The 24949-nt window shown below is 37.0% G+C and overlaps 1 protein-coding gene across 1 annotated transcript in view; it reads left to right on the forward strand.

The window, feature by feature from the left end:
* The first annotated feature begins 1465 nt into the window (after positions 1-1465).
* The window catches only part of LOC132176414 (uncharacterized), a 93536-nt gene continuing 70052 nt past the window's right edge, over positions 1466-24949 (forward strand). The window contains exons 1-13 of the mRNA XM_059588647.1: positions 1466-1701; positions 4132-4213; positions 4502-4605; positions 13146-13241; positions 13351-13398; positions 14349-14399; positions 16271-16374; positions 16564-16681; positions 20283-20384; positions 20524-20724; positions 21136-21293; positions 21491-21658; positions 24789-24881. Of these exons, the coding sequence (XP_059444630.1) occupies positions 1687-1701; positions 4132-4213; positions 4502-4605; positions 13146-13241; positions 13351-13398; positions 14349-14399; positions 16271-16374; positions 16564-16681; positions 20283-20384; positions 20524-20724; positions 21136-21293; positions 21491-21658; positions 24789-24881 (1340 nt within the window). The 5' untranslated portion in view covers positions 1466-1686. The remainder of the gene's footprint in view (positions 1702-4131; positions 4214-4501; positions 4606-13145; positions 13242-13350; positions 13399-14348; positions 14400-16270; positions 16375-16563; positions 16682-20282; positions 20385-20523; positions 20725-21135; positions 21294-21490; positions 21659-24788; positions 24882-24949) is intronic.

Consider the following 24949-nt stretch of genomic DNA (forward strand, 5'->3'; position numbering starts at 1 on the left):
TACAGTATTTGGTGTGTACACAAAGTCATATTAAACACTAAATTGTGAAAATGTCCATGTCGGGTCTTGGACGGGTCCTGCCGGGTCTCGAGTTGATCCTGATAGGGTCTTAATAGGGTCTAGGTGGGGTCCGGGCGAGTCCCGGGTGAGTCGCAGTGGGGTCCTTGTGGGACTTGGTTCGAACACCTCTAAGACTTTGTCAAGACATTTTCGTAATTTAGAGTTTAATATGATTTATTGAAAAAAATATATAAAAAACTTTGATTTTTTGTGTGCACGCTAAACGCCGTAAAATGTTTTCAGCATAAAACATTTTTAGAAAAAATGACTTTCCTGAAAATATTTTCCGATGTAAACTATTTTATGTCGAAAAAAATGAGCCTAAATGGCTACGATCCTTTTCCCATGGGAAGCATGGAGAGGTGTTTGGGCGCAAATTTGGGTCTTCCTTGTGTTTAGGAAAATTTAAAGAAAACCACAAAAACTTACTCACATCAGATTCCTTATATTTAACTAACCATAAAGGGTTGCTACAGTGTTTTCTAATGTGTAGGGAACAATTATTTTAATATAAACATTTATTTTTCCTATCTCATCTTTCATCTTTTTGTCTTTTTAATTAGAGATTGTGTTGAAATTTTGTGAAAAAAAAAAATGAGGGTAGATAGAGAACTTGTATTTTGTAAATAAATAATATTTTAATGGTATATGGAAAAGTAAGGGAAACTATTGTGAAATATATTTCATAGGGAATCAAAAAGTAGTTTTGTGCTATAAACTTAGGAAAAATAAAAGGGAAGCGGCTGCTAGTGCTCTCACAATAGCTTCTCGTACTTTTCCCTATATTATTAAAAATATTATTTATTTTCAAAATACAAGTTTCATACCTAAAATTGTAGAGTCCAATTTTTGACAAAATCCCTAATAAAAGGCAAAAAGTTGAGAGATGAGAGAAGAAAGATAAATATTTATATTAAAATAATGTATAAGGAAGTTTTTTTGGTTCCCTACACATTGGGTAGCATTATAACATTCTCAATGTTTAGGGAAGCTGTTGCATGACTTTTTGTGATTTTTTTTGAGATTTTTCCTATATATAAGAAAGAGAATGAGTTATAAAATGTCTGTTGCTAGTGCTATGACGAAGTGCCTAATTTGACTTGCGATTGTAGTATAGAAGGCCGACTTATTTTTAAAGTTTTGAAGGGGTAAATAAAAATATAATAATAATAATAATAATATTTTTTTGAAAAAAAAAAAAAATAATTAGGGGCTAAAGTTTATTTTATTTAAAAAATAGAAAAGTAAACCTTGTTAGACAAGACCAAAGACGGACCAACGATACATGCAACTGATCGGGAACCTTCGTGTAATTTTTACAAAATTTCAAATGACCGTCCTAAATATAATATACGTTTCGCAGAATCGCATAGGCACACACAGTTTCGCTATTCTATTTCTCGCATTTACGCACAGAACTGTCTATTTCGCTAGGCTCCTTTCTGTTTACAGGTCACAGAAATACAAGGCGTTTGACATTGAACAAGCAAACCCTAGAGTTTTGGTGCGGATTCTCAGACTTATATGGCGATTCTTGACCCTCCATCGTCGTCGATTTGTGGATTGATCGGGTTGTAAGCTCGTTCATGTTTTAGCCGATAGTACGAATCGGCTCGATTCGTCACCATGTTCGAGGCTCACGTACGTCTCTAAATATAAATTCTAGTTTGGCGATGATTCACTTGAATTTTCATTTGATAGTTTGTGAAATTTGACAAAGAGCTTGAATTACAGCATTGTATATTATTTGTTTTTGTTGATTTTTGATATGGTTGTTGTTTGGATATTTGCTAAGTGTTTATGGAGTTTTTGTTTGGCAATGTCTTGCTATTGCTCCATTTTCTTTTAACTTTGAAATATGCTATCATTTTTTATTTGTTAATTGGTTGACATAGCTTAATCTTACGTGGGGAATTTGAGACCGGAGCTAAGGTTAGTATTGGGAACTGATTTACTGGGGTTTGAAATGTTTAGACATTGTAGCGTAATAGGAAGCGTCTCCTGAGTTGCGTTGGATACACTAGCGTGCATGCCGAGGGGCGTGAAGGTTAAAATGAACCTAAAAGTCCAATACTCTTTGACTCAGAATAGTTCAAGCTGAATTTGGACTAAACGTCCAGTTGCAAGTGTTGCTATACGTTTTTGTTTTTCAAAGATTCGTCAAGAACGGTCCGATACATTTTAGTGGAAAGGATAATTATACTAGGAGATTGCAAGTCCAATCACACTTTCTGGCTCAAAGACGCTTCAAATATGAATTATTTAGTGAAAATGAGAATGTTGGAGTAATGAGTGGCAAGACAAGAAAGGACATGAGATTTAAAATTGGTGCAGTTTTGAAAAGTGAAGAGTAGCTCTTGTGGGAAGAAGATAAGATAATTGTGGCTGAAATGTCCAGGTTATGTAATATGTGTAAAGATGATCAATGGTTGGTCCTTATGGAATATAATATGTGGGAACAACGGGCAGATTTCCCTTCTATTATGAAAATTTTGCATTTCGGATCAGAATTGATACTAAAGTTCAAATTGTGAAACAGGGTTCTCTCAAATGCTTACCCGCGTTGGTTAATTGCTAGCTGATATTAAAAAAGACTAATGAACTGAGTTGTTATGAGAACTTGAGTGGGATCAGGTGCCTAGGTGTGCCTAGGTAGTTTTGTCGCTTAGTGTTGCAATGAGAATGCACATCAAAGTTTCTGTTGCATTAATTTATATCACAATAAAAGGAAATCGCCTTCTCAACCACTGTAAATAGTTATGTACACTTGGCTCAGTCTTTGCTTAGGCTCTTGTAAATGTAGCCTGCACTGCCAATACTTAATTGGTTTTAAAAAGCTTAGGTGAAAGGTCAAGAAGAATTTACCTTGGTTGCATAGTTTTTGGGTCATGCAATCAACTTATCGCCTGCCAAATTCTCAAATCTAGAAATGGCATATACACTATAGCACTATTTATACCTTACAATGATACTACTTGGATAATCCCAGCTACATATGTGATTTGCAAAAATTTGGAAATAAAATTATAAATTTCAACATGCATGTGATACTTCTCGAATACTTATAGATATGTAGAGGACACACCTTCACTGTTAGGATAGCCCCTCTTTAATTTTAGGTAGGAGTTAATTATAACAAAAAAAAAGTAGGGTTTATGGCACACTTTAGGCATTTTTTTTTTTTTTTTTTGATTTTCTTTGGGGTTCTCCTTTTGTAGACTCCTTATGTACTTAGGTTTCTTTGCCCCTTTTGGCTCTTTTAAATATATTTTATCAATTATCAAATAAATTTTTGCCTTTTGGTGTGAATGGTAATCTTTGTCTTGTATAAATTAGGAAAACCTTTTTGTGCTTAATTCACTGTGAGACACAACTACATAATATTCAACAATTTGATACTATGCACGCACCCACACAATGACTCATAAATTCATAAATTGTACATCCAGATACATGCATAACATTTGATCCTGGTGTCCTGTACCAAACACATTCACAAGTAGATGACATTGTTATTAATATTTCTAACAGTTTTTTTCTGAGTCTTAGATGAAACATGGCTATAGAATATTACTAATTATATTAAGGGGTTTAGGAATGAAAAATGTAGTTTGATACATCACCCTATTGTATAAGATGAGTTTTAGAAAGTTGTTAATTGCTTATATGGTTCAATAGGGTGTATAAAGGGTGTTTATTTATTTATTTTTTTTGAATGGATGATGTTATAAATCTAAAATATAGAAAAATCTTAGAGGACATGGCACTCTCTTGTGCTTGCGCTTAGATGGGCAAAACTTAGAAGTTTGAACCATTTATCTAAAAGTTTGAACTATTTATCTAGACTATGTCCTTATGCTTTTTAATCTCTTCTGATTTTCTCTGTTTTCTCATACCGTGCTTTAAGACAAGTTATGTAAACAAATTCCTATTAAATTATTGTTCTGGAGTTGTTTTACATAACTTTTCTTAAATCTTGTGGATATGAGATGGTTTAATACTTAATGAAATTTAGCAATTCTGTTTGGAAATCATGTGGATAAAATAGTTGCTTATGATCTTTGTCGGTAGGTTCTGCATTTGCTTCGAAGGTACTTGGGTGAATATGTCCATGGGCTCTCAGTTGAGGCTTTAAGAATCAGTGTCTGGAAAGGTTTGTCCTCCGATCTTCAGTGTGCTTGTATGCCATGGTTTACTGTTCCTGTTCACCTCCTTATTTGAGCTAGGATTTCAACAATTTGAGTTGTTGTTTCCTGTCGAAGCAATATGTTTACTGGATAAGTGAAACATGCTGGAATTCATTGGTACAAATGCGTTTTGACTTGTTGATATGGCATTGGCTGACAACATCATGTCAGCTTGGTCAAGATTAATTACTTTTTTCAGGTTAAAAGATTTTTTTTCCCTCACAAATGATGTTTCTTATGTGTTTTTTTCACAGGTGATGTTGTTCTCAAGGATTTGAAATTGAAGGCGGAGGCTCTAAATTCACTAAAACTTCCAGTCACTGTGAAAGCTGGTTTTGTTGGTACCATAACATTAAAGGTAGCATTTGTTGTTATTGCTTGCACACTGGCTGAGATTTGGATTCTGATACTTGTTTTTGTTTTTATCCATAATTTTTTTTTTTAATCATTCTTTTAGTGGGTATAATTAGTATTTTCAGAAGGATGAGCATTGCTCTTGTCTTTGTAATCTGTAATTTTTTTTAAGCCATAATTATTACATGGGTGATATAAAATGTACCAAATCGCAACCCTTCTTATGGAGAAATTCATTATGTTTTGCTGTTTTCACATGTAGTGGGCTGTAAAATAAAAAGAGAAATGTTTTTGTGAAGAGATGCTTTTGTCGTGGCGGAGGATTCTTCAGATGTCTCCTCTGGCACATCGTTGGGCTGTTCTTTCACGTTACTGATAGATACATAGAAATTAGAAGTTTTTTTTTTTTTCCCCCCTCTTATCAGTATTTTACTACTGTATAAAAAATGAGAATGTGAAAGTTTATATGCATTATCGATTGAAATATTCTGAACCTTGTGAAGAAAATATTTTTTCTTAGTGGGGAGAACGCTTCACGTGTCTCTAGCATAGGGGTGGCAAAACGGGTTGGTGGGTCAAACTAAATGCGACCCGATTGACCCGCCACCCGATTAGTCTCAACCCGATTCGACCCGTTTAGATAAACGGGTGAAAATTTAAAACACGAACACGACACAACAAATTCATTGGAATGTTATGTTTATTCGACCTAACAAATTAGGCATGGTGGTGTGGATAAAATTTGTTGGATCCCCTCGAAGATGAAGAATTTTGAAGTGAAGTCATACTATCAAGTAATGGTTAATCCGGCACCGGTTGTTGGTCCTTGGAAGAGTAAAGCTCTTCAGAGAGTGGTTTTTTTTGTGTGGACGGCGGTGTTGAGAAAAATATTAACCTTGGACAATTTACGTAAGAAGAACATTATAGTGACAGAGTGATGTTGTATGTGTAAGCACAGTGGAGAATCAATTGATCATTTATTATTGCATTGTGAGGTTGCTATTGAGGTATGGAGCATGGTTCTTGTGCTGTTTGGTGTTACGTGGGTGATGCCGGGTAGGATGAAGGAATGTTTGGGAAGTTGGAGGGGACAAAGGGGTAATCGTACAATTCTGCAAATTTGGAGAATGGTTCCTTTGTGTGTAATGTGGTGTCTATGGAGAGAAAGGAATGCATGGAGCTTTGATGACCGTGAACTTGGACTCATCGAGTTGAAGAAAATGGTGCTCTAAACACTTACTCGTGGAGAGTAATGTGGCATTCGTTGCAAGCTTCAACGCTTGCTGAATTTTTAGATTTATGTGCTTTATTCTCAGCTTAAAGGCTATTGTATACTTGTGCTTTATTGTATACCACCTGTGTACATGGGTTGCGCCCCTTTGCACTTTATGAATCGATATTACCTATTAATTTTGTTTTTTTAAATCTCCAAAAACTATTTTCTTTTTTTTTTTCTCTCTCTCTCTCGCATCACTGTCTTCTTTCTCTCGTCTCTCTTTTTCTTTTTTTTTTTTAATTTATTTATTTATTTTTTCCCTGTGTCATCTCCAGAAACCATTTTCTTTTTCTTTAATGGGTTTTCGATGAATTTGATCTAGATGCAGAAGTTGTAGCAAACAAAGAATCAGGAAAAGAACAAATATTTAATGGCGACAAATCTTTAATTTGTGGGTATTGATTGAGGAAAAGAACCATGGAGGTTGTGGGTGTTGATGTGGCCTTTTCTGTGCGGTGTGCTGAGAGAGAGAGAGAGGGAGAGAGATGCATGTGCTGCCTTTTCTGTTGGGTTTTATTTATTTATTATTATTATTTTTTAAATGGGTGAGGCGGGTCACCCGCCGGTCAAGCAGGATTCAATTGGATTTCTTTTTAGGTTGTTCATTCTCATTATTGAGGTACTTAGAAATTAAAAGCTTTTGCTCTTAAAGTCTAGTACTATTGTATACGAAATGAGAACGTGAAAGTTTATATGCTTTATAGATTGAAATATGCCAAGTTTTTGGGGAACTTGAAAACTGTAAGAGTCAGGAAAATGAAACCAGCAGCTCTTAAAATATTTGGTTGGCTAGTTCTAGGGTGGTATATGTTTTTAAGCATTGTCCCATCCTTAATTTCCGATGCATTTTCTACCAAGGGTTGTAAAAAGTAAATGGATATGTTAAACAATGTGTCATTCTTGACTAGTTCTTAAACTTTAAATTTTCAACCTGTTGTTGATCTAGGGATGATACCACCATGAAAGAAATACAGAACAGCCGCAATATGCTTATGCAACCTGACAATATATTAAGGATATTGCTTCCTTTCTTACTGCAGCTTAGGATATTCTTGACATGTATATGGTTTTATTCGGTGACCTATTTGTTATCTGCATTAAATGCTTTTATTTGTTTAATATGATATGCTATAAAGGGTGATGATTATTTTAAATATGATGGAATAGTGGAAAGAATACATGCGGTGGCCTCGGTTTGTTGATGTGGATCTGAAGCTGAACCTAATCTAGTTAAGATTGAGGCTCAATTGAGTTCAGTTTAGCATCGGATACTTTTAGTTTGGACTCTGGGTTATCATGCTTTGAACTCATTTCTACTGGAATATTTTCTAAACTAATTATGTAGAACTGACTTATTGGTAAATGATGGTGTATGAATGGTGATGATTATTTTAAATATGATGGAATAGTGGAAAGAATACATGTGGTGGCCTCAGTTTGTTGATGAAGCTGAACCTAATCTAGTTAAGATTGAGGCTCAGTTGAGTTCGGTTTAGCATCGGATACTTTTAGTTTGGACTCTGGGTTATCATGCTTTGAACTCATTTCTACTGGAATATTTTCTAAACTAATTATGTAGAACTGACTTATTGGTAAAGGATGGTGTATGAATGGTGCAAAGTTTTGTTAATTTCAGTTTTTGTCATCATATATGTTTCATGTGTTCTCTTGTATACTTTGTGTGTGTACAATGGCTTTGCCTCTTCTTCTAATAAATTATTGGGAAAAGTACCTTTACTTAAAAAAAAAGTTTGGGGTAGTTTTCAATTCGACCTCCAACCCTCCAAACTTCAAAATTTTTGCAATTTGATCAATCCGTCAGTCCAAAAGCGGCTTTGTGACAGCTTGATGTCAGCGTGACTTCGCGTGATCACTCTTGGTCTTTTTTTCCCCAAAATGCCCCCACCCACACCTTACCCACAGCAAATGGCGTTTGGTGCTTTTCCTGTGCCGTAGTTCGTTGTCAGCCAATCAATTGGCCACGCGGTCAGTGGATTCGGGGAAAGCGAAAGTGAGATGGAGAGAGATTCTTCGTCAGACGAAGCGGAAGACCGCTAGAACCACCTTACACGTGCCTTTTTTGTTGGTCACCACAAAAACCTCACCTGGTTGGTCACCACACCACAAACAAAGACTGCCAGAACCACCTTGCAATTCGGGGAAGATGAAGAGATTCGTTGTCAGATGCGAGTCAACGACACTGGTAAGTTCCTTCTTGGCCCGATCTGGAAGCTCAGTTGTTTGGGATGGGGGGCCTGATCAAGATCTTGGCCTGATTTGCTGGATCTTCGGTTGTTTACATGGAAGCTCACTCTTGGCCTTGTTTCTGAGAGCTCCTGGTGAGAGAGAGAGATAGAAAACTTACAGGAGAGAGAACTTACCGGTGGCGTAGCAACGGTGGATCCAGCATGCGTGAGTGAGGGGTTTGGGATGAGGGGCACTTTGGGGAAAAAAAGGCCAAGAGTGATCATGTGCGAGTCACGTGATCATTGTTTCATCAGTCAAAACGGCTTTGATTGACGGATTGGTCGAATTGCAAAAATTTGGAAGTTTGGGCGGGTGCATTGCAAAAATTGGAACATTGGAGGTCGAATTGAAAATCGTCCCAAACTTTGGGGGGTAAAGTGTAATTTTCCCTAAATTTTTATATTATGGACACAAATTTCCTCCAAACTGGTTTGGAGGTTTGGAGGAAGTTTCCTTTAATCTACTTTAATAAGTGACAAGTGTCATTTACTTATAAAAAAAAATAAGTGACAAGAGTCATTCAACATTTTTGGGTTTCTTAAAAATTAATTTTTGGGTTTCTAGATTAGTGGAATGACAATAAATAACTGTTAAAATATTTTTTTTGTTTGATAAGTAATGATGATATAAAAGAGCGCAAAGGGGCGCAACCCATATACACGGGAAGTATAAACAGAGAGCGCCTAGGAGGGAGAGAAATGAAAAAGAAAATCAGAGAAACAAATCACTAAAGGAGCTAGCCAAGCGGCCGTCCAAGAGTAAAGAGTACAGAAGAAGAAATGAGTCAATTCCTCTATGGTCCTAGTGGAATTTTCAAAACATCTAGCATTTCTTTCATTCCAAATACACTACATAAGACACAGAGGGATCATCTTCCAAACAACCGCGCTTCGAGAACGACCTCCCGACCACTAGCTAGCAAACAAGGCCCTCACCCGACAAAGCATGACCCAGTGCAACCCAAACCGCTGAAAAATCGTGTGCCAAAGAGCACTTGCAAGCTCACAATGGAGAAGAAGATGATCGGCTGACTCTCCGGTCTTCTTGCACATACAACACCACTCCACAACCACTATGTTCCTCTCACGCAGCGTATCATGAGTCAAAATTTTGCCTAGGGCCGCTGTCCAACCGAAAAAAGCCACTCGTTGAGGCGCCTTAGTACGCCATATGCTCTTCCAAGGAAACTCCTCTTGATTAGAAATGGCCAAGGCCTTATAGAACGATTTAACCTCAAACTTGCCCTTCTTGGACGGAGCCTAGCAAATACGATCTACGCTGCCTAGGGAAACCTTGCAAGAATACAACCGATCAAAAAAAGGAGAAACCAAATCCATCTCCCAATCTTGTACCGATCGTATGAAAATGACATTCAACTCAACACCCCCATTCCTTCCAATAAAATTATCCTTCACCCAAGCTTCTTTGTGTCTGGCGATATTGTATAAGGATGGAAAAGCTTACTTCAAGGAATTGTCCCCACACCAAATATCATACTAGAATCGGACTTTCAAACCCTCCCCCACCTCAAAACGAGTACTTTTGGCAAAGAAATTCCACCCTTTCCGAATATGCTTCCATAGCCCCACAGCATGAGAGCCCGAAACCTGTGAATATTTTAATATTTTAACTGTTAAAATATTTTTTTTGATAAGTAATGATGATATATAAAAAGAGCGCAGAGGGGCGCAACCCACATACACGGGAAGTATACACAGAGAGCGCTTAGGAGGGAGAAAAATGAAAAAGAAACTCAGAGAAACTAATCACTAAAGGAGTTAGCCAAGCGGCCGTCCAAGAGTAAAGAGTAAAGAAGAAAAAAATGAGTCAATTCCTCTATGGTCCTAGTGGAATTATCAAAACATCTAGCATTGCTTTCATTCCAAATACACCACATAAGACATAGAGGAATCATCTTCCACACCACCGCGCTTCGAGCTCGTCCTCCCGCCCACCAACTAGCAAACAAGTCCCTCACCCGGCAAGGCATGACCCAATGCAACCCAAACCTCTGAAAAATCATGTGCCAAAGAGCACTTGAAAGCTCACAGTGAAGAAGAAGATGATCGACTGACTCTTCGTTCTTCTTACACATACAACACCACTCCACTACCGCTATGTTCCTCTTGCGCAGCGTATCATGAGTCAATATTTTCCCTAGGGCTGCAGTCCACCCGAAAAAAGCCACCCGCTGAGGCGCCTTAGTACGCCAGATGCTCTTCCAAGGAAACTCCTCTTGACTAGAAAAGGACAAGGCCTTATAGAACGACTTAACCTCGAACTTGCCCTGCTTGGACGAAGACCAGCAAATACGATCTACATTGCCTAATGAAACCTTGCAAGAATACAACCGCTCAAAGAAAGGAGAAACCAAATCCACCTCCCAATCTTGGACCGATCGTATGAAAATGACATTCCACTCAACAACCCCATTCCTCCCAATAAAATTATCCTTCACCCAAGCATCTTTGTGTCTAGCGATATTGAATAAGGACGGGAAAGCTTGCTTCAAAGAATTGTCCCCACACCAAATATCATGCCAGAAACGAACTTTCGATCCCTCCCCCACCTCAAACCGAATACCTTTGGCAAAGGAATTCCACCCATTCTGAATATGCTTCCAAAGACCCACACCATGGGAGCCCGAAGCATCCTTCGTGCACCACCCACCTTCTTGGTCTTCATACTTAGCTTCGATCACCTTACACCAAAGAGCCCCGTTCTCATTTGCGTATCTCCAAAGCCATTTCCCCAAAAGAGCTTGATTAAACTGGTGCAACTTCCGAATGCCAAGACCCCCATAGCGAAGAGGGCTGCAAACTTGGTTCCAACTTACAAGATGCAACTTGGGCTCATCCCCAATTCCTCCGCATAAGAAATCTCTTTGGACTTTCTCAATCCTTTTAGCTACACTTGCCGGAATCGGAAACAGAGACAAAAAGTAAGTCGGAAGATTAGCCAAAGTGCTCTTAATGAGGGTTAAGCGACCTCCTTTAGAAAGATACATTCTCTTCCAACCTGCCAACTGACGCTCCATCTTTTCGATCACTTCATTCCACATAGCCGTATCCTTGTACGATGCCCCAAGAGGGAGACCCAAATACTTCATAGGCAAATCGGCAACACTACACCCAAGGATGTTAGCTAAAACCCCAATGTTCTCCACCTCACCAATGGCCACAATCTTTGATTTTCCCAGATTCACTCTCAAACCAGAAACAATTTCAAAACATAAGAGAATGAGACGAACATACCAGATTTGCTCGATAGAGTCTTCACAAAAAATCAAGGTATCATCCGCAAATAAGGAATGGGAGACCATCAACTCCGACAAGACCCTATTTCCCATCGAGAAACCCTTCAAAAGGCCTTGGTCAACCGTCGCATTCACCATCTTACTCAAAGCCTCCATAACCAACACAAATAATAACGGTGAGAGAGGATCCCCTTGCCGGATTCCCCTTGAACTATTAAAGAACCCTTCCGGAGGACCATTCACAAGAATGGAGAATCTTACCGTCTTGATACACCACTCTATCCAAGCCCTCCACCTCTCGCTAAACCCACATCTATGCAGCAAATACAAAACAAAGTCCCAATTTACATGGTCATAGGCCTTTTCCAAGTCCAATTTACAAAGAACACCTGGCACCCCTGATTTCATGCGACTATCCACACATTCATTTGCAATGAGAACGGAATCTAGGATTTGCCGACCCCCAATAAAAGCATTTTGAGAATAGGAGATGACCTTACCCAAAACAGTTTTCATCCTGTTGGCAAGAACCTTAGACACAATCTTATACACTCCTCCCACCAGGCTAATGGGCCGAAAGTCCTTCATCTCCACCGCATCCGCCTTCTTCGGAATCAAGAAAATAAAAGTTGCATTCAAGCTCTTCACCAATTGACGTCTACGATAGAACTCTGCAAAAACCGCCATAACGTCTTGTTTAATAACACCCCAGCAAGCTTGAAAAAAAGCCATGGAAAAGCCATCTGGGCCCGGAGCCTTATCACCATCCATGCCTTTTACCACCTCCCAAACCTCATTTTCCTCAAAATCTCTTTCTAACCACCTATTATCCTCCTCTTCGATGGTCAAAAACGGCTGGTTATCCATTCTAGGGCGCCAAGTGCTTTGTTCCGAAATATTAAAGAAAACATGTGAGAGATGACACTTTGCACTTATTAGACTAGGTTAAAAGAAATTTCCTCCAAACCAGTTTGGAGGAAATTTGTGTCCTTATATTATTTTTCATCATATATATATATATATATATATATATATATATATATATATATATATATATTTCATGCGTTAAATATGGATTTTGTAGGGGAATTATGCTTTTTGAGAACTGTTTGTAGGAACTCTGTTATTGCGTAATCTAATTTCAGCTTTCCCATAGCACAAAAAAGAAAATGTAAACCCCCAGAAGTATTTTCCTCCTCTCCTTGGTTTCTTAAGAAATTATAAATTATGGAATGAACTCTTGTTCTTGTATCTCTAATTAATAACTACTTCTATGACCTGTATTATCTTTTAAGTATATAGATAGTGAATTGCACATCAACACATAAAAAAAAGATAAACACATTTTTTTGGTCTAGTAAACTATTGAGGAAAGGAACAAGCATTTTTAAATACTCCTTGCATTCTCTGTAAACCTGGTCGCATTCTGATTTAGTAAGATTTGTGACTTAATATATATAATTCAACCTAATTTTTCTAAGGATCTGCTTGATGTCTATTCAAGATGGCTATAGTGAAGTTTGGCTTAGATTTGGTCAGAATGGGAGAGGAATGTGGAGGCTTAAGGATAATTATATAAATAATTGGAAAAAATTGTTGGAAGTATTACATAATTGAACTTTAATTTTCTTGAATTTGGAAAGTTTATATAAGGATGTCACTAATTTTTGTCAATCTAGATTGTACTTTTAGTTTCCTAATGTGCTTTGAAATATGATGTTCATGGTCTAATTTCTTGAAATTTCTTTCATTTTATAAATTACAGGTTCCCTGGAAAAGTTTGGGCAAAGAACCTGTGATAGTTCTCATTGATCGTATCTTTGTTCTTGCTCATCCTGCTTCTGATGGTCGGACTCTCAATGTAGGATGATATTCTCTTTGTTGGAATAATTGATCTTGTTATTGCTAATAGCTAAAGAAAGGTCAGTCGCTTCTTGTCTGAGTTTATCTTGTATTAATACTCTTTTCAGGAGGAGGACAGGGAAAAACTTTTTGAAGCAAAACTTCAACAAATTGAGGTAATATGCTTTTTTACAGGTTTGCACATGCATGCGTGTCTGCTTTATATCTTGTAAGAGGTACTCTAGGCTGTTTGCCATATTTAAGTTTTGATATATACCTTATAATTTTGGTTCTCTTTCTGTTTTTACCTTCTAAATATACAATAACGAAATTGTATTTGTCGTAAAAAAGTTAGTTCCTGTAACATATTGACTTCTTGATTGATGTGGTTTACTATTTGCATTTCAGTGTTTGGTGTGCAGTTGAACTTCATGAGACTTTTTGTTTTGTATACCTTTAATTCTGTACTCTCTTCTACTTGCCTTCTTTTATGGCTTGTGTTATTTCTTTGAGAAACTTCACCTGTAATTATATAAATAATTTATATATTCCCTTTGTTCTTTCTTGATTGTTTTTGGTAAAGAATTTATCTGAGCAGCGATAGTAAGTCTAAAAACTTTAGATCTTTGTTTGTGCAAAATGTTTGTTTCTCTATGTGTCAAACATAAGATGGATTATTATATTGTGAGAATGAGGTGAGAACAATTGTGATCTCCGCCTCTTGATGTCTAATGAAAAGCTATTATATGTAAGATGCAATTTATCATCATTGTTGTTAACTTGGACCTTGTTTACCTTCTTGTGGGAAAACCTTCTTTTATGTTGCTAAATGTTACATGATTTTACTCGCTTATGATTCATCTTCAAATACACAGGAAAAAGCATATGGTCAATGTAGTAACTACAAAGCACTTAAATTAATAATCCAATCAAGCAAAATTGTTAATGGCTGTAATTTGCCTCTAATTTGGATTGTGTTTATGGTGATGTTGAAATTCCATACTTGTGTTCAGGATTCTTGGTCTTGGATTTAAAAATATGCTTTTTTACCATTGCATATCAGAAGAGACTTTGCAGCTTTGATCCTTGATAAAAGTTTTTAATACTCCTCACATATTGCATGCAGGAAGCAGAGTCAGCAACCCTGGAAGCAATATCAAGGTCAAAGCTAGGAAGTGTAAGCTTATAAATTCAATACTTCTTTTAGTGTGGGAATCAACGATTATTTAGTAGAGCTACTTTATACTCGTTTGGTGTTATTATTTATTTTTTGATACCTTGTCATATTTCAGTAGACTTTGTTATGTTTATGTTTATCGTTATTATTATTATTATTTTTTCTATTGTAAGTAACATGTAGGCCTTGCTGATGTATATATGCATTGGCAATTTCTCATCCAAAGGCTCTTGTTGGGTGAAATGCTTGTCGTTCACATTGTCTAGGTTGATGTTCATGTTATTCTCTACTGTGAAACCATATTTTTTGGGGTTGTGTCTTCTGATGAAGTCATGAAGTTCTCAATCAGGTGTTGAGATTTCGAAGCAAGATCTTTTACCCAATTTTTTTTGTATTCTATTGTCTTCTTGCTTGTTTATTTGTTTGTTTCTTTTCAGCTTGGAAGAGATGTAGTTGCAATCCACTTGTTAGTTCTATATTTTGTAAAACAAAAGAATCACTGCATTTCTCTTAATTTTGTTTTAATTTTTATTTTGGTGTGATTTTGTTTTGTACTACTGTGTTGTATCGATGGCTGGCAGTGGCCCTTATCTTTTTGCTTCTATTGTGGATAACTATGGTTTCCTCTGGTAGTCTTATGGAGCATAATCTAGGTGTTAATATATTAATGTATGGAGTATGGTGTAGGTGTTAATATTAGTTTATATGTAGCATTGTTTTAGCTACAAAAAATGGAGATTTTGCATAATAACTCAATGGAAGAAATGTAAATTTGCTGAATTCGTAGCAGTGAGGGAATAGTGTTATATTGATGGTTGGGTATTGCTTTCGTCATCCATAAGGAGATAAAGAGCATGCTGCCTGGAATAAATGAGAAAAGAGGGCAGTGGTTTTAAAGAAACTATTATGTGTTGTCTAATGGTTGTAATTTGTGAAGTTAATTTGAAATGAGTGGCTTGCCTTGAACCTAGACATAGCACTGATTCCAGGCAAGATTAGGGTAAGTGTTGTAAGGTGGTTTGTGAGAGGTTGATCAATTAAATAAGGTCCCATTAGATGTAAGTGAAAGGTTTGATTCTTCAAACATTTTAGCAATTGATACCTAACTACTAGTAACCATTGCTTTTAGGCGGCCGGTGTATATAGCTACTTTTTGTTAATGATTTGAGTCTACCTGTTCTTTTTCTTGCCTTAGAGGGGAAAATACATATACCCCCCTTCAAACTAACATCCAATTTGTAAGGTCCCCCCAAACTAAAGATTGCATCAATGTCCCTCCTAAATTGCCAAGCAATGTACCCTTTTTGTCCCGCAACAAGACAAAATGACCCTAAAATAAGACAAAAATACCCTATAAATTCGAAAAAAGAAAAAAGAAAAGAGAAACTTTTAAATTTAAAATTGAAAACTAAAAACTATTTTTTTTTAAAGGGAGGAAGAGGGGGTGTGGCTCGGCCAAAAACCATCCCCAAGGCCATGGGGTGGTTTGGGGTGGGCCATGGGGATGCTAGCAACCCCCTCTTCCACTTTTTTTATTTATTTATTTAAGTGAAGGGTATTTTTGTCATATGGGAGTACATTACAAATTTTTGGTAATTTGGGGAGACATTGAAAATTGGATGTTGGTTTGAGGAGAGTATGTGTACTTTTATATTTTTATTTTTTTAAATTTTTTATTTTTTGTATGATGTTTGTACCAACTACTTTTACTTTTCTTCATGCTCATTCATATTTTCAGAGTGCTTTAGCATGTTTCCCTCAAGCTTGTTCCTGAATTCCTGTATTTGTGCGAAAACATGGTGATATATGCAGATTTTAGTGTTTCACTTTTTCTTCTTCTTCTTCTTCTTATTTTTTTTTTTCTGGTGCAGCCACCTCCTGGGAATTCATGGCTAGGTTCTCTAATTGCTACCATCATTGGAAATCTTAAGATATCAATTAGCAATGTACATATTAGATATGAGGATTCTGTCAGGTTGGTGGATGTGTTTTTTTTTTTTTTTGTTGGTTTTAATGTTTTTGTCTTTAGTTGATGGTTCAGATCTTGTTTATCTCTTCATATGTTTTGTTCACCAATTTAATTCTATAATCTTCATCTTCTTGTGCATGTGATAGTATGCTTCTTATCTGCCTGCTTTTAAAAACAAAAATGTTTTCCATGCAGTAATCCAGGACGGCCATTTTCCTCAGGCGTTACTTTGGCCAAACTTGCTGCTGTTACGATGGATGAGCAGGGAAATGAAACCTTTGACACTAGTGGTGCTCTGGATAAATTGCGGAAGGTTAGGCTTGCCTTCTTTCTTTGTGAAGTTACTTTTACTAAAATAGTTATGTGGAGAGCAGCATATGGCATTTCCAATGTCTGATATAAAACTAATGATTAGTTTAGCATCTTTTTGAGACATTCGTGTAGGTCGGAAAGTAATTACTTAAAGGAGAGAACATTCTATCTAGATCGACATTAAGTATTTAGAGTCGCATTTCTTTGACTTTTGGAATGCTGAGTTACAATATCCTTTTTTTTTTTTTTTTTTTTTTTTGGGTTAGTATTTAAACTAGGATGTCAGTGCTAAAGATTTTGATTTTCTAGGGCATTGTTTATGTTTGTCTTGAACACATGGTTAAAAAATTTGGACATACCTCTCTCAAGAATGGTGGACTTTTATCTAGAATGAATCCTTTTGATGTTTAATTTTTTTTTGATAAGTAATTTCATTTTTTTGATAAGTAAATCAGTTTTATTAAAAACGCAAACGCCCCAAAGTACACTGGGAGTATACAAAGGATCACCTAGCTAGGATGAGAAAAACAGACAAGGAACTCATCATAGCTAATCGTCACCAGACAAACATACGTTACAGTCCAAAGATATAAAGCATGAAGACAAGAGGATAATATGTCCTCAGAGAACCTCTTCAAATCCTCAAAGCACCTATTATTTCTCTCTCTCCATAAACACCAAAAAAAGCAAGTAGGCACCATCTTCCAGACCGCAACACTCCCTCCCTTCCCGAGGACCACCAACATGCTAGCAACTCGACAACCCTCCTAGGCATCACCCAAGACAACCCAAAGCGGCCAAAGAAAGCACTCCACAAGACAGAAGCTACCTCCCAATGAAGAAAAAGATGATCTACTGTCTCCTCACTCGTCTTACACATACAACATCTGTTCACCACAATCACATGTTGTTTCCTGAGGTTATCTAAGGTCAGAATTTTGCCCAAAGCCGCCGACCATGCAAAGAAAGCCGCCGATAATGATAAGTAATTTCATTATCATTAAAGCGCAATGGGGTGCAAACCTAGTACACAAGGAATATACAAGAGAACTTTTGGTTTAAAGAAAAAGAACACAAATTCAAAAACTCTGCAAAACTAGAAACAATCACTTTAGAGACTAGAAAAAGAAGAATACCTTTTGAAGTTAAACAGACTTTTTTTTGGGGTACAAAACTAACTATTTATTCGTCGATAATTTATGCTCCTAGCACGCACACATACACACACACACACACACACACACACACGGATATATATATTTTTTGATAAATAATGTATATTAAAAAACATGCAGAAGGGCGCAACTCATGTACACAGGAAGTATACAAGAAAATCCCTACTAATTAGAAAAGGAAGCACATAACACTAAAAAATCAGAAAACGTATACACATGCAAATTAGACCATGGCACTCTCCATGAAAACATAGTATGTAACGCCAACTTCTTCAACTCGAGCTAGCCACTCACGATTTTCAAAGCTTTGTGCATTCCGTTCTCTCCAGAGACACCACATCACCCATAATGGAATCATTCTCCATATGTGCAAAGCAAGCCGATTACCCAACTATCTCCTCCAACTCCCCAAGCAATCACTCACCCTGCGCAGCATAACCCAATCAACACCAAAGAGTTGAAGAAACACGTTCCATATCTCAGTTGCAATCTCATAATGCAGGAATAAATGGTCAATGGACTCTCCACTTGTTTACACATGTAACACCACTCCATCACCATAATTTTCCTCTTCCGTAAATTGTCCAAAGTTAGGATTTTTCCTAGAGCCGCCGTCCACACAAAAAAAGCTACTCTCAGGGGAGCCTTCACCTTCCAAATATTCTTCCAAGGACCAAACGCCTATGCTGGAGTAGATAGAATCTGATAATAAGACTTCACTTCAAAGATCTTCCTTTTTGAAGGATCCCAACAAATTTTATCCTCACCTCCATATCTAATTTTTTGGGAATACAACAATTCAAAAAATCTCGAGACCTCATCAATTTCCCAATCATGCACTGGGCGAATAAACAGAACATTCCAATGACTGAGACCATTTGGGATCTCCATATTCTCCTCCACCCACGCATCCTTGTTACATGCAATATTGTACAATTTCTGGGAATAATATCTTTGATGGAAGTTCTTCACAGCACACATCATGCCAAAATAACACTTTAGAACCATCTCCTATGTCAAACCGCACATGACGCGCAAAACCCTCCCACCCCCTTCTAATACATTTCCACACTCCCACTCCATAAGTTCCCCCTACCTCCTTAGAACATCAATCATCCCTTTGACTATCATATTTAACTTCCACTAATTTCCTCCACAAAGCATCCCATTCTGTCGCATTCCTCCACAACCACTTGCCCAACAAAGCACAATTAAGCTGAATAATTAAATTATTAAAGCATAGTCAAAGTGATGCAACTCATGTATATGGGAAGTTAATAAAAGACATGAACATCTCAAAATTAGTCATTTTTTTGTATAAGTGAATGAACTTCATTAAAAAATGCAAAGGGCGCATCCAAGTACATAAGAAGTATACAAGAGAAACACCTAACCAGAAAAGGAAAAAAAAGATCAAATAAGGCATGAAAACTAGAAATATGAAAACACTCATAGGCAACCATCCATTGGTATAGGGTATTGAAGATGAAAGGCCTTTAATTCCACTACCGTCCTCTCACTGTTTTCAAAGATTTGATCGTTTCATTCTTTTCGAATACACCACATTAAGTAAGGTGGGATCATCGTCCAAATAGCTTCACTTTGAGGACTACCCCACTGCCCTCTCCAACAAGAAAGAAATCTATCTCTCGACGGGGCTTGACCCATCTAACCAAAGCAATTGAAGATAGAGTTCCATTAGGCACTAGCTATCTCACAATGAAGTAAAAGGTGGTCAAAGGTTTCCCCCACTCTTCTTGCACATGCAAATACCAATTTATCACAGTAATTTGCCTCTTTCTTAAGTTATCCAAAATAAGGATCTTTGCTAAAGCGGCCGACCATGCAAAGAAAGCCACTCTCAAGGGGGCTTTACATCGCCAAATACTCCTCCAAGGGAAATTATTGCAAACATGGGGAATACAACTAATTGAAGAACGAAGTAAAGAGTTCCATCTCCTAATCATGAGCCCCTCTTACGAAATTAACATTCCACTGAGGAGAGCCATTGGATAATTGAAGATGATCCAGCATAGAGGCATCCCTAGAGCAGGCAATGCTAAACAATTCCTGGAAACGCCATCTTAAGGGGCTGCTCCCCACACCACACGTCATGCTAAAAACTAATCTTTAAACCATCACCCACCTTGAATCTCGTATAGTTAAAAAACTCTTCCCAACCGCTCCTAATGAATTTCCAAAGACCAAACCCATGCAACCCATTAACTTCATTAAAACACCAACCACCACACAAACTACTGTATTTAAGCTTATGGAATTATGCAAGGAAAGTTTTTAGTTTGCTTATGTTTTGTAGTGTGCCAGATGTGTGTATCGATGAAGTCTCTGGATCATCCTGTTTATCCTTTTACTTAAATTATCATGAGCAAAATTAACAGGCTGATGCATATAATTTTCTTGTTACAGTCATTGCAGCTTGAGAGACTTGCCATGTATCACGATTCTAGTAGCCTTCCTTGGGAGATAGATAATAGATGGGAGGATCTCAGTCCGAAAGAATGGATTGAGGTTTGTTCCCTATACTATTACAATATTTGCCCATGTACTTAAGTAGTTTACTGCATTTGCTTTTGGTACATGGAAAAAAGTGTCAGACATTTGGTACTATTTTTGCCACTTTCTTCTCTTTGGTTTCATGTTTCACTAGATATTTGAAGATGGTATAAACAAACCTGCTGCTGACCATGGAATGGTGTCTAAGTGGGCTATGAATCGCAACTATTTGGTGTCACCTATCGATGGAGTCTTGAAATATCATCGCCTTGGGAATCAAGAAAGAAATGATCCAGAGGTTCCATTCGAGAAGGCCTCTCTTGACCTAAGTGACGTCTCCTTAACAATTACAGAGGTGTTGAATGCTGTATTCTTCAATCATTTTGTCACGATTTTATATCTACCCATTGCATCTCCAATTCTGATATGTTTGCTTGTGGTAAAGACAACTAATATATTAAAATTAATCCACTTCTTTTTTTGGTTAATGAGAGTAAAGACGCTTTCAATAAGACTGGTTATTACTTATCAAAAAAAAAAAAGAATAGCAGGAGGAAAGAATTGTTTTACTTTTGTATGGTACCTCTAGGACCTCTGTCCCCTTAAATGGCTCACTTCCTCTCTTTATCTATCTCTTCTACTTCTTCCATATTTTTTTGGCTCAATTTTATGACAGAAAAGATGAAGTGCAAATTTCTTCTTTTGTAGTACATTCTTGGTATGCAAATGGAGTTCCTTAATCAACTTTTTGCTTGGTTTCACACAGGCACAGTATCATGATTGGATAAAACTGTTGGAGGTTGTGTCAAGATACAAGACATATGTTGAAGTTTCTCACTTGAGACCAGTGCTGCCAGTTTCAGATGCTCCTTATCTATGGTGGCGGTATGCTGCTCAAGCAGGCCTGCAGCAGAAGCAAATGTGGTAATATATGTTTAATTCTGTAAATTTATTAGTTAATCCATGTTGAGGAAACATGGTACATAATAAGAAAATGTCCAGATCTGGTGCATGTTTTTACCATCTGTGGTCGGGCTGTACCCTGTGCTTTAAAATGTATTCTGATTTGAATAGTCATTTCTAAAGTTGAATCTGACTTTACACCTGCTTCCCCATCTCAGTTATCGATTCTCCTGGGACAGAATTCAGCATCTCTGTCATCTTCGTCGGCGTTACGTTCAGTTGTATGCTGTTTCACTGCAACATACGTCAAGTGTTAATAGTAAAGAAATTGGAGAAATTAGAGAAATTGAGAAAGATCTTGATTCCAAAGTAATTCTTTTATGGAGGTACGCAAATTAGTTTCCCTGGCACTTTGTTTTATATAGAGTTGATTGTCACTGCCACGAAGGATATGTGTATTTCACTTGCTAGTTGCTACACCATGATGCAATGCTGAATTCAAGTTGGCAAAATTATCTCATTTCTTTTTCCAATATGTTTTTCATTTCCATTTTTCTGCTGTTCGATAAATAGACACTTGCAGACATGTAAACATGCTTAATTTTCAATTATCTATATGGTTTTTTATTTGATTCACGATGGGAAAAGGTGATCAGCAAAGTTATCTAGGTTGAACAGCAATGAGCCAATGAGCTTTAGCTCAAATTGCGCTTCCTTCCTCCATATAGAATGGGATGTAGGGTGAGTGACATTGCGTGATCAAGACCACTAGATGCGAGAGTAAACTTACAAATAAAAACGTCAAGTGCAACTGTGATAAAACCCTCCAAGTCAAGTATTTTTTTATTTTTTATTTATAATTAATTGAAATATCATTAAAAGTGTAAGATGCCCCCTAGTACACATGGAGTTTACAGGAGAAGCCACATACAAAGTAGGGGCAAAAGGAGCAAAAAAATCAAGAAATTTAATCACTAAAGGAGAAACATAAGCACCTGTTCAAAGATGGGAAGTGTTGAAGAAAAAAGATTTCAACTCCTCCAAGGTCTTGTCGCGGTCCTCAAAACACCTTTTATTCGTTTGCCTCCAAAGACACTACAAAAGGCACAAATGCATCATCTTCCAAACAACTGCACTCCACCAACAAGCAAACAAACTACATGTCTAGTTATAACCCAAGACAACCCGAAACGTTTGAAGAAAACATTCCAAATGGCACAAGCAACCTCCCAATGAAGAAGATGGTCCGTAGACTCCCCATTCTTTTTGCACATAATACACCAATCAACCACAATAACGTGCTGCTTTTGGAGATTGTCTATGGTAAGGATCTTCCCTAGGGCCGCTGACCACACAAAAAAAGTCACCCTCAAAGGAACCTTAGTCATCCAAACACTTTTCCATGGGAAACGAAAACCATCATGACAATTCATTACACTATAGAAGGATTCACACCAAACAACCCTATTTTGGAAGGGATCCACCACAACCTGTCGTCCCTTTCCCGATTCATTCTTATTAAATACAAAAACTTGTAGAGCGAAGCAAAGGCATCCACCTCTCAATCCTGAGCCGCTCTAGGAAATCTCACATTCCAATGAATGGCACCTCCAGAAATTTTCATGTGATCCTCAACAGAGCATCCTTTGCATGAGCAGTACCAAATAAAACCGGAAAGACATCCTTTAGGACCGTATCCCCACACCACAAATCATGCCAAAACCTAACCTTGGAGCCATCACCCACTTTAAATCTGATGTGATTACAGAACGTCCCCCAACCCCTCCTAATATTATTCATAAACCCACCCCATGTGCCCCACTAGGCTCACTAGAACACCGCCCCAATAGGCTCAAGTATTGACTTTCAAGGAAATTGTCCTTACTATAGAAGTGGCAATAATAGCATCATATGGCATCTTTCCTATCAAATAAGTCTCCAAAACATTCTTATTAATATAACCAAAAAACTATTAAAATACTAATGAAACTTAAGTATATGTGCGAGAATTCAGAGAAAAGTGAATCATGCTTAAACACTACCATGAACTCTCACGGACATAAGCATCTGCAATTATAGACTGCTTTTTGGTATGTGTGTAAGTAGTTGATAGCTCACTACTACCAATGACGAGACAGCCTTTAATTTCCACTGCTTTGTTCTGCTATATGAATTCCTTTAAGCCACTGAAACTTTTTTGCCTCCGTTAAATGAACAGAAGTTCCTTCCAAACAGCCCAATACTTGAGATACAACTGTTTTTTTTTTTTTTGATAAGTAATGGAACAATTTATTAAAAGATACAGCTGTTGCAGTAACTGAACCTCAATTTTTTAGATATATTGTTTAGGATGAAAGCATCAAAGACTTCTCAAATTTATTCTTCAAAAAATGAAGATGATATATGTTTTGCTTGTTCTGATCTGATAAATAAGCTTTAATGTATCTGGAATGTGTCTTGCATTAATTTTATAGACCAAAATGTGTTTGCAGGCTGATAAAAGGGATTATTGCTATGCATTTTTTGGGTTCCATACTTTTTCTAGAATATAGCGTTTGTTTTTGGATTTTACAGATCATACTTTGATGACGAGTGTATGATTTGGTTCCCCCCCAACCCACATGCATGCATATTTGTTGAAAATGACTCCATTTCCCACGAAATTGTGACTATTATGTCACTTGTTCTTTTACTTGGGCTAGTAGGTTTCGAGAAAATTCTACATTTCTGAAATATTGTAGAAATCCAGGGATTTATTCCAAGTGCAAAGGATCAACTTCAAATTTGGATTTGGCGGCCAGTTGTGTGTTTATTCTGTGCATTTACCACACCAGTATGTCATGTTTTAGGGTCAATTTTTACTGGGCTTGATGTCTAAATTGTTTCGTATGGGTTTGGTGATATCATATTATCATTCTACGTTAGAAGGTCCTATGGTGCAAAGGGCATATGCATTCTAAGACAAGATGGTTTAGAAGTGTTTTAATGATATTTTATTACTTTTAAAAGGTTTCATGATGCATGACTAGGGATACACATGCACTGAGGGAAGATTGTTTGTACAAGTTATTCAAGTATTGGATTTTTGTGTTCCAAGGTTGATAGTACATATTTTTCCCTTTTCTGTTTCATTTTCCTTCTTGCATGTTTCTCGTGCACCTCATCTGTATTCACTTCGTTAATACCTATTGCTAGTGAAAAGAAAATGCTTGATACACATACTATTCATGTAAAAACCTCGGGATACTGTAATGATATGTTTGATTCTTTCTTGGCTTTTGTTGTTATTTTTGTTAAGAGTTTATTTGTGTTTGAGGGCTTTGCCCTTTTCTTTCAATAAATTTATTATTCATCAATTTTTTTTTGTCAAGATTTTTTCCCCTTTTATTTAGGGACCTCTCAATTTTCTTTAAATTGTAATCTCTTTACCTTTTTGTTAAAAAAATTTCATCCAAAAAAAGAGAATATAGTCTTTTGATTTTCTCCTGATTTGTGATTTGTGCATGTATCATATAGGTTACTTGCACATGCCAAGGTTGAATCTGCGAAATTGAAGGAGGCAGCTGAGCAGAGGAGGCTTAAAAGGAGAAGCTGGCTTTCATTTAGATGGTATGTGGGGACTGTGGTGTTGCTACCTTTTCTTGGAAATAAATTGTGTCGTCCTTTGATTGTTTCTT

Source organism: Corylus avellana, chromosome ca1 (genome assembly GCF_901000735.1).
Source record: "Corylus avellana chromosome ca1, CavTom2PMs-1.0".
NCBI classification, from domain to species: Eukaryota; Viridiplantae; Streptophyta; class Magnoliopsida; order Fagales; family Betulaceae; genus Corylus; species Corylus avellana.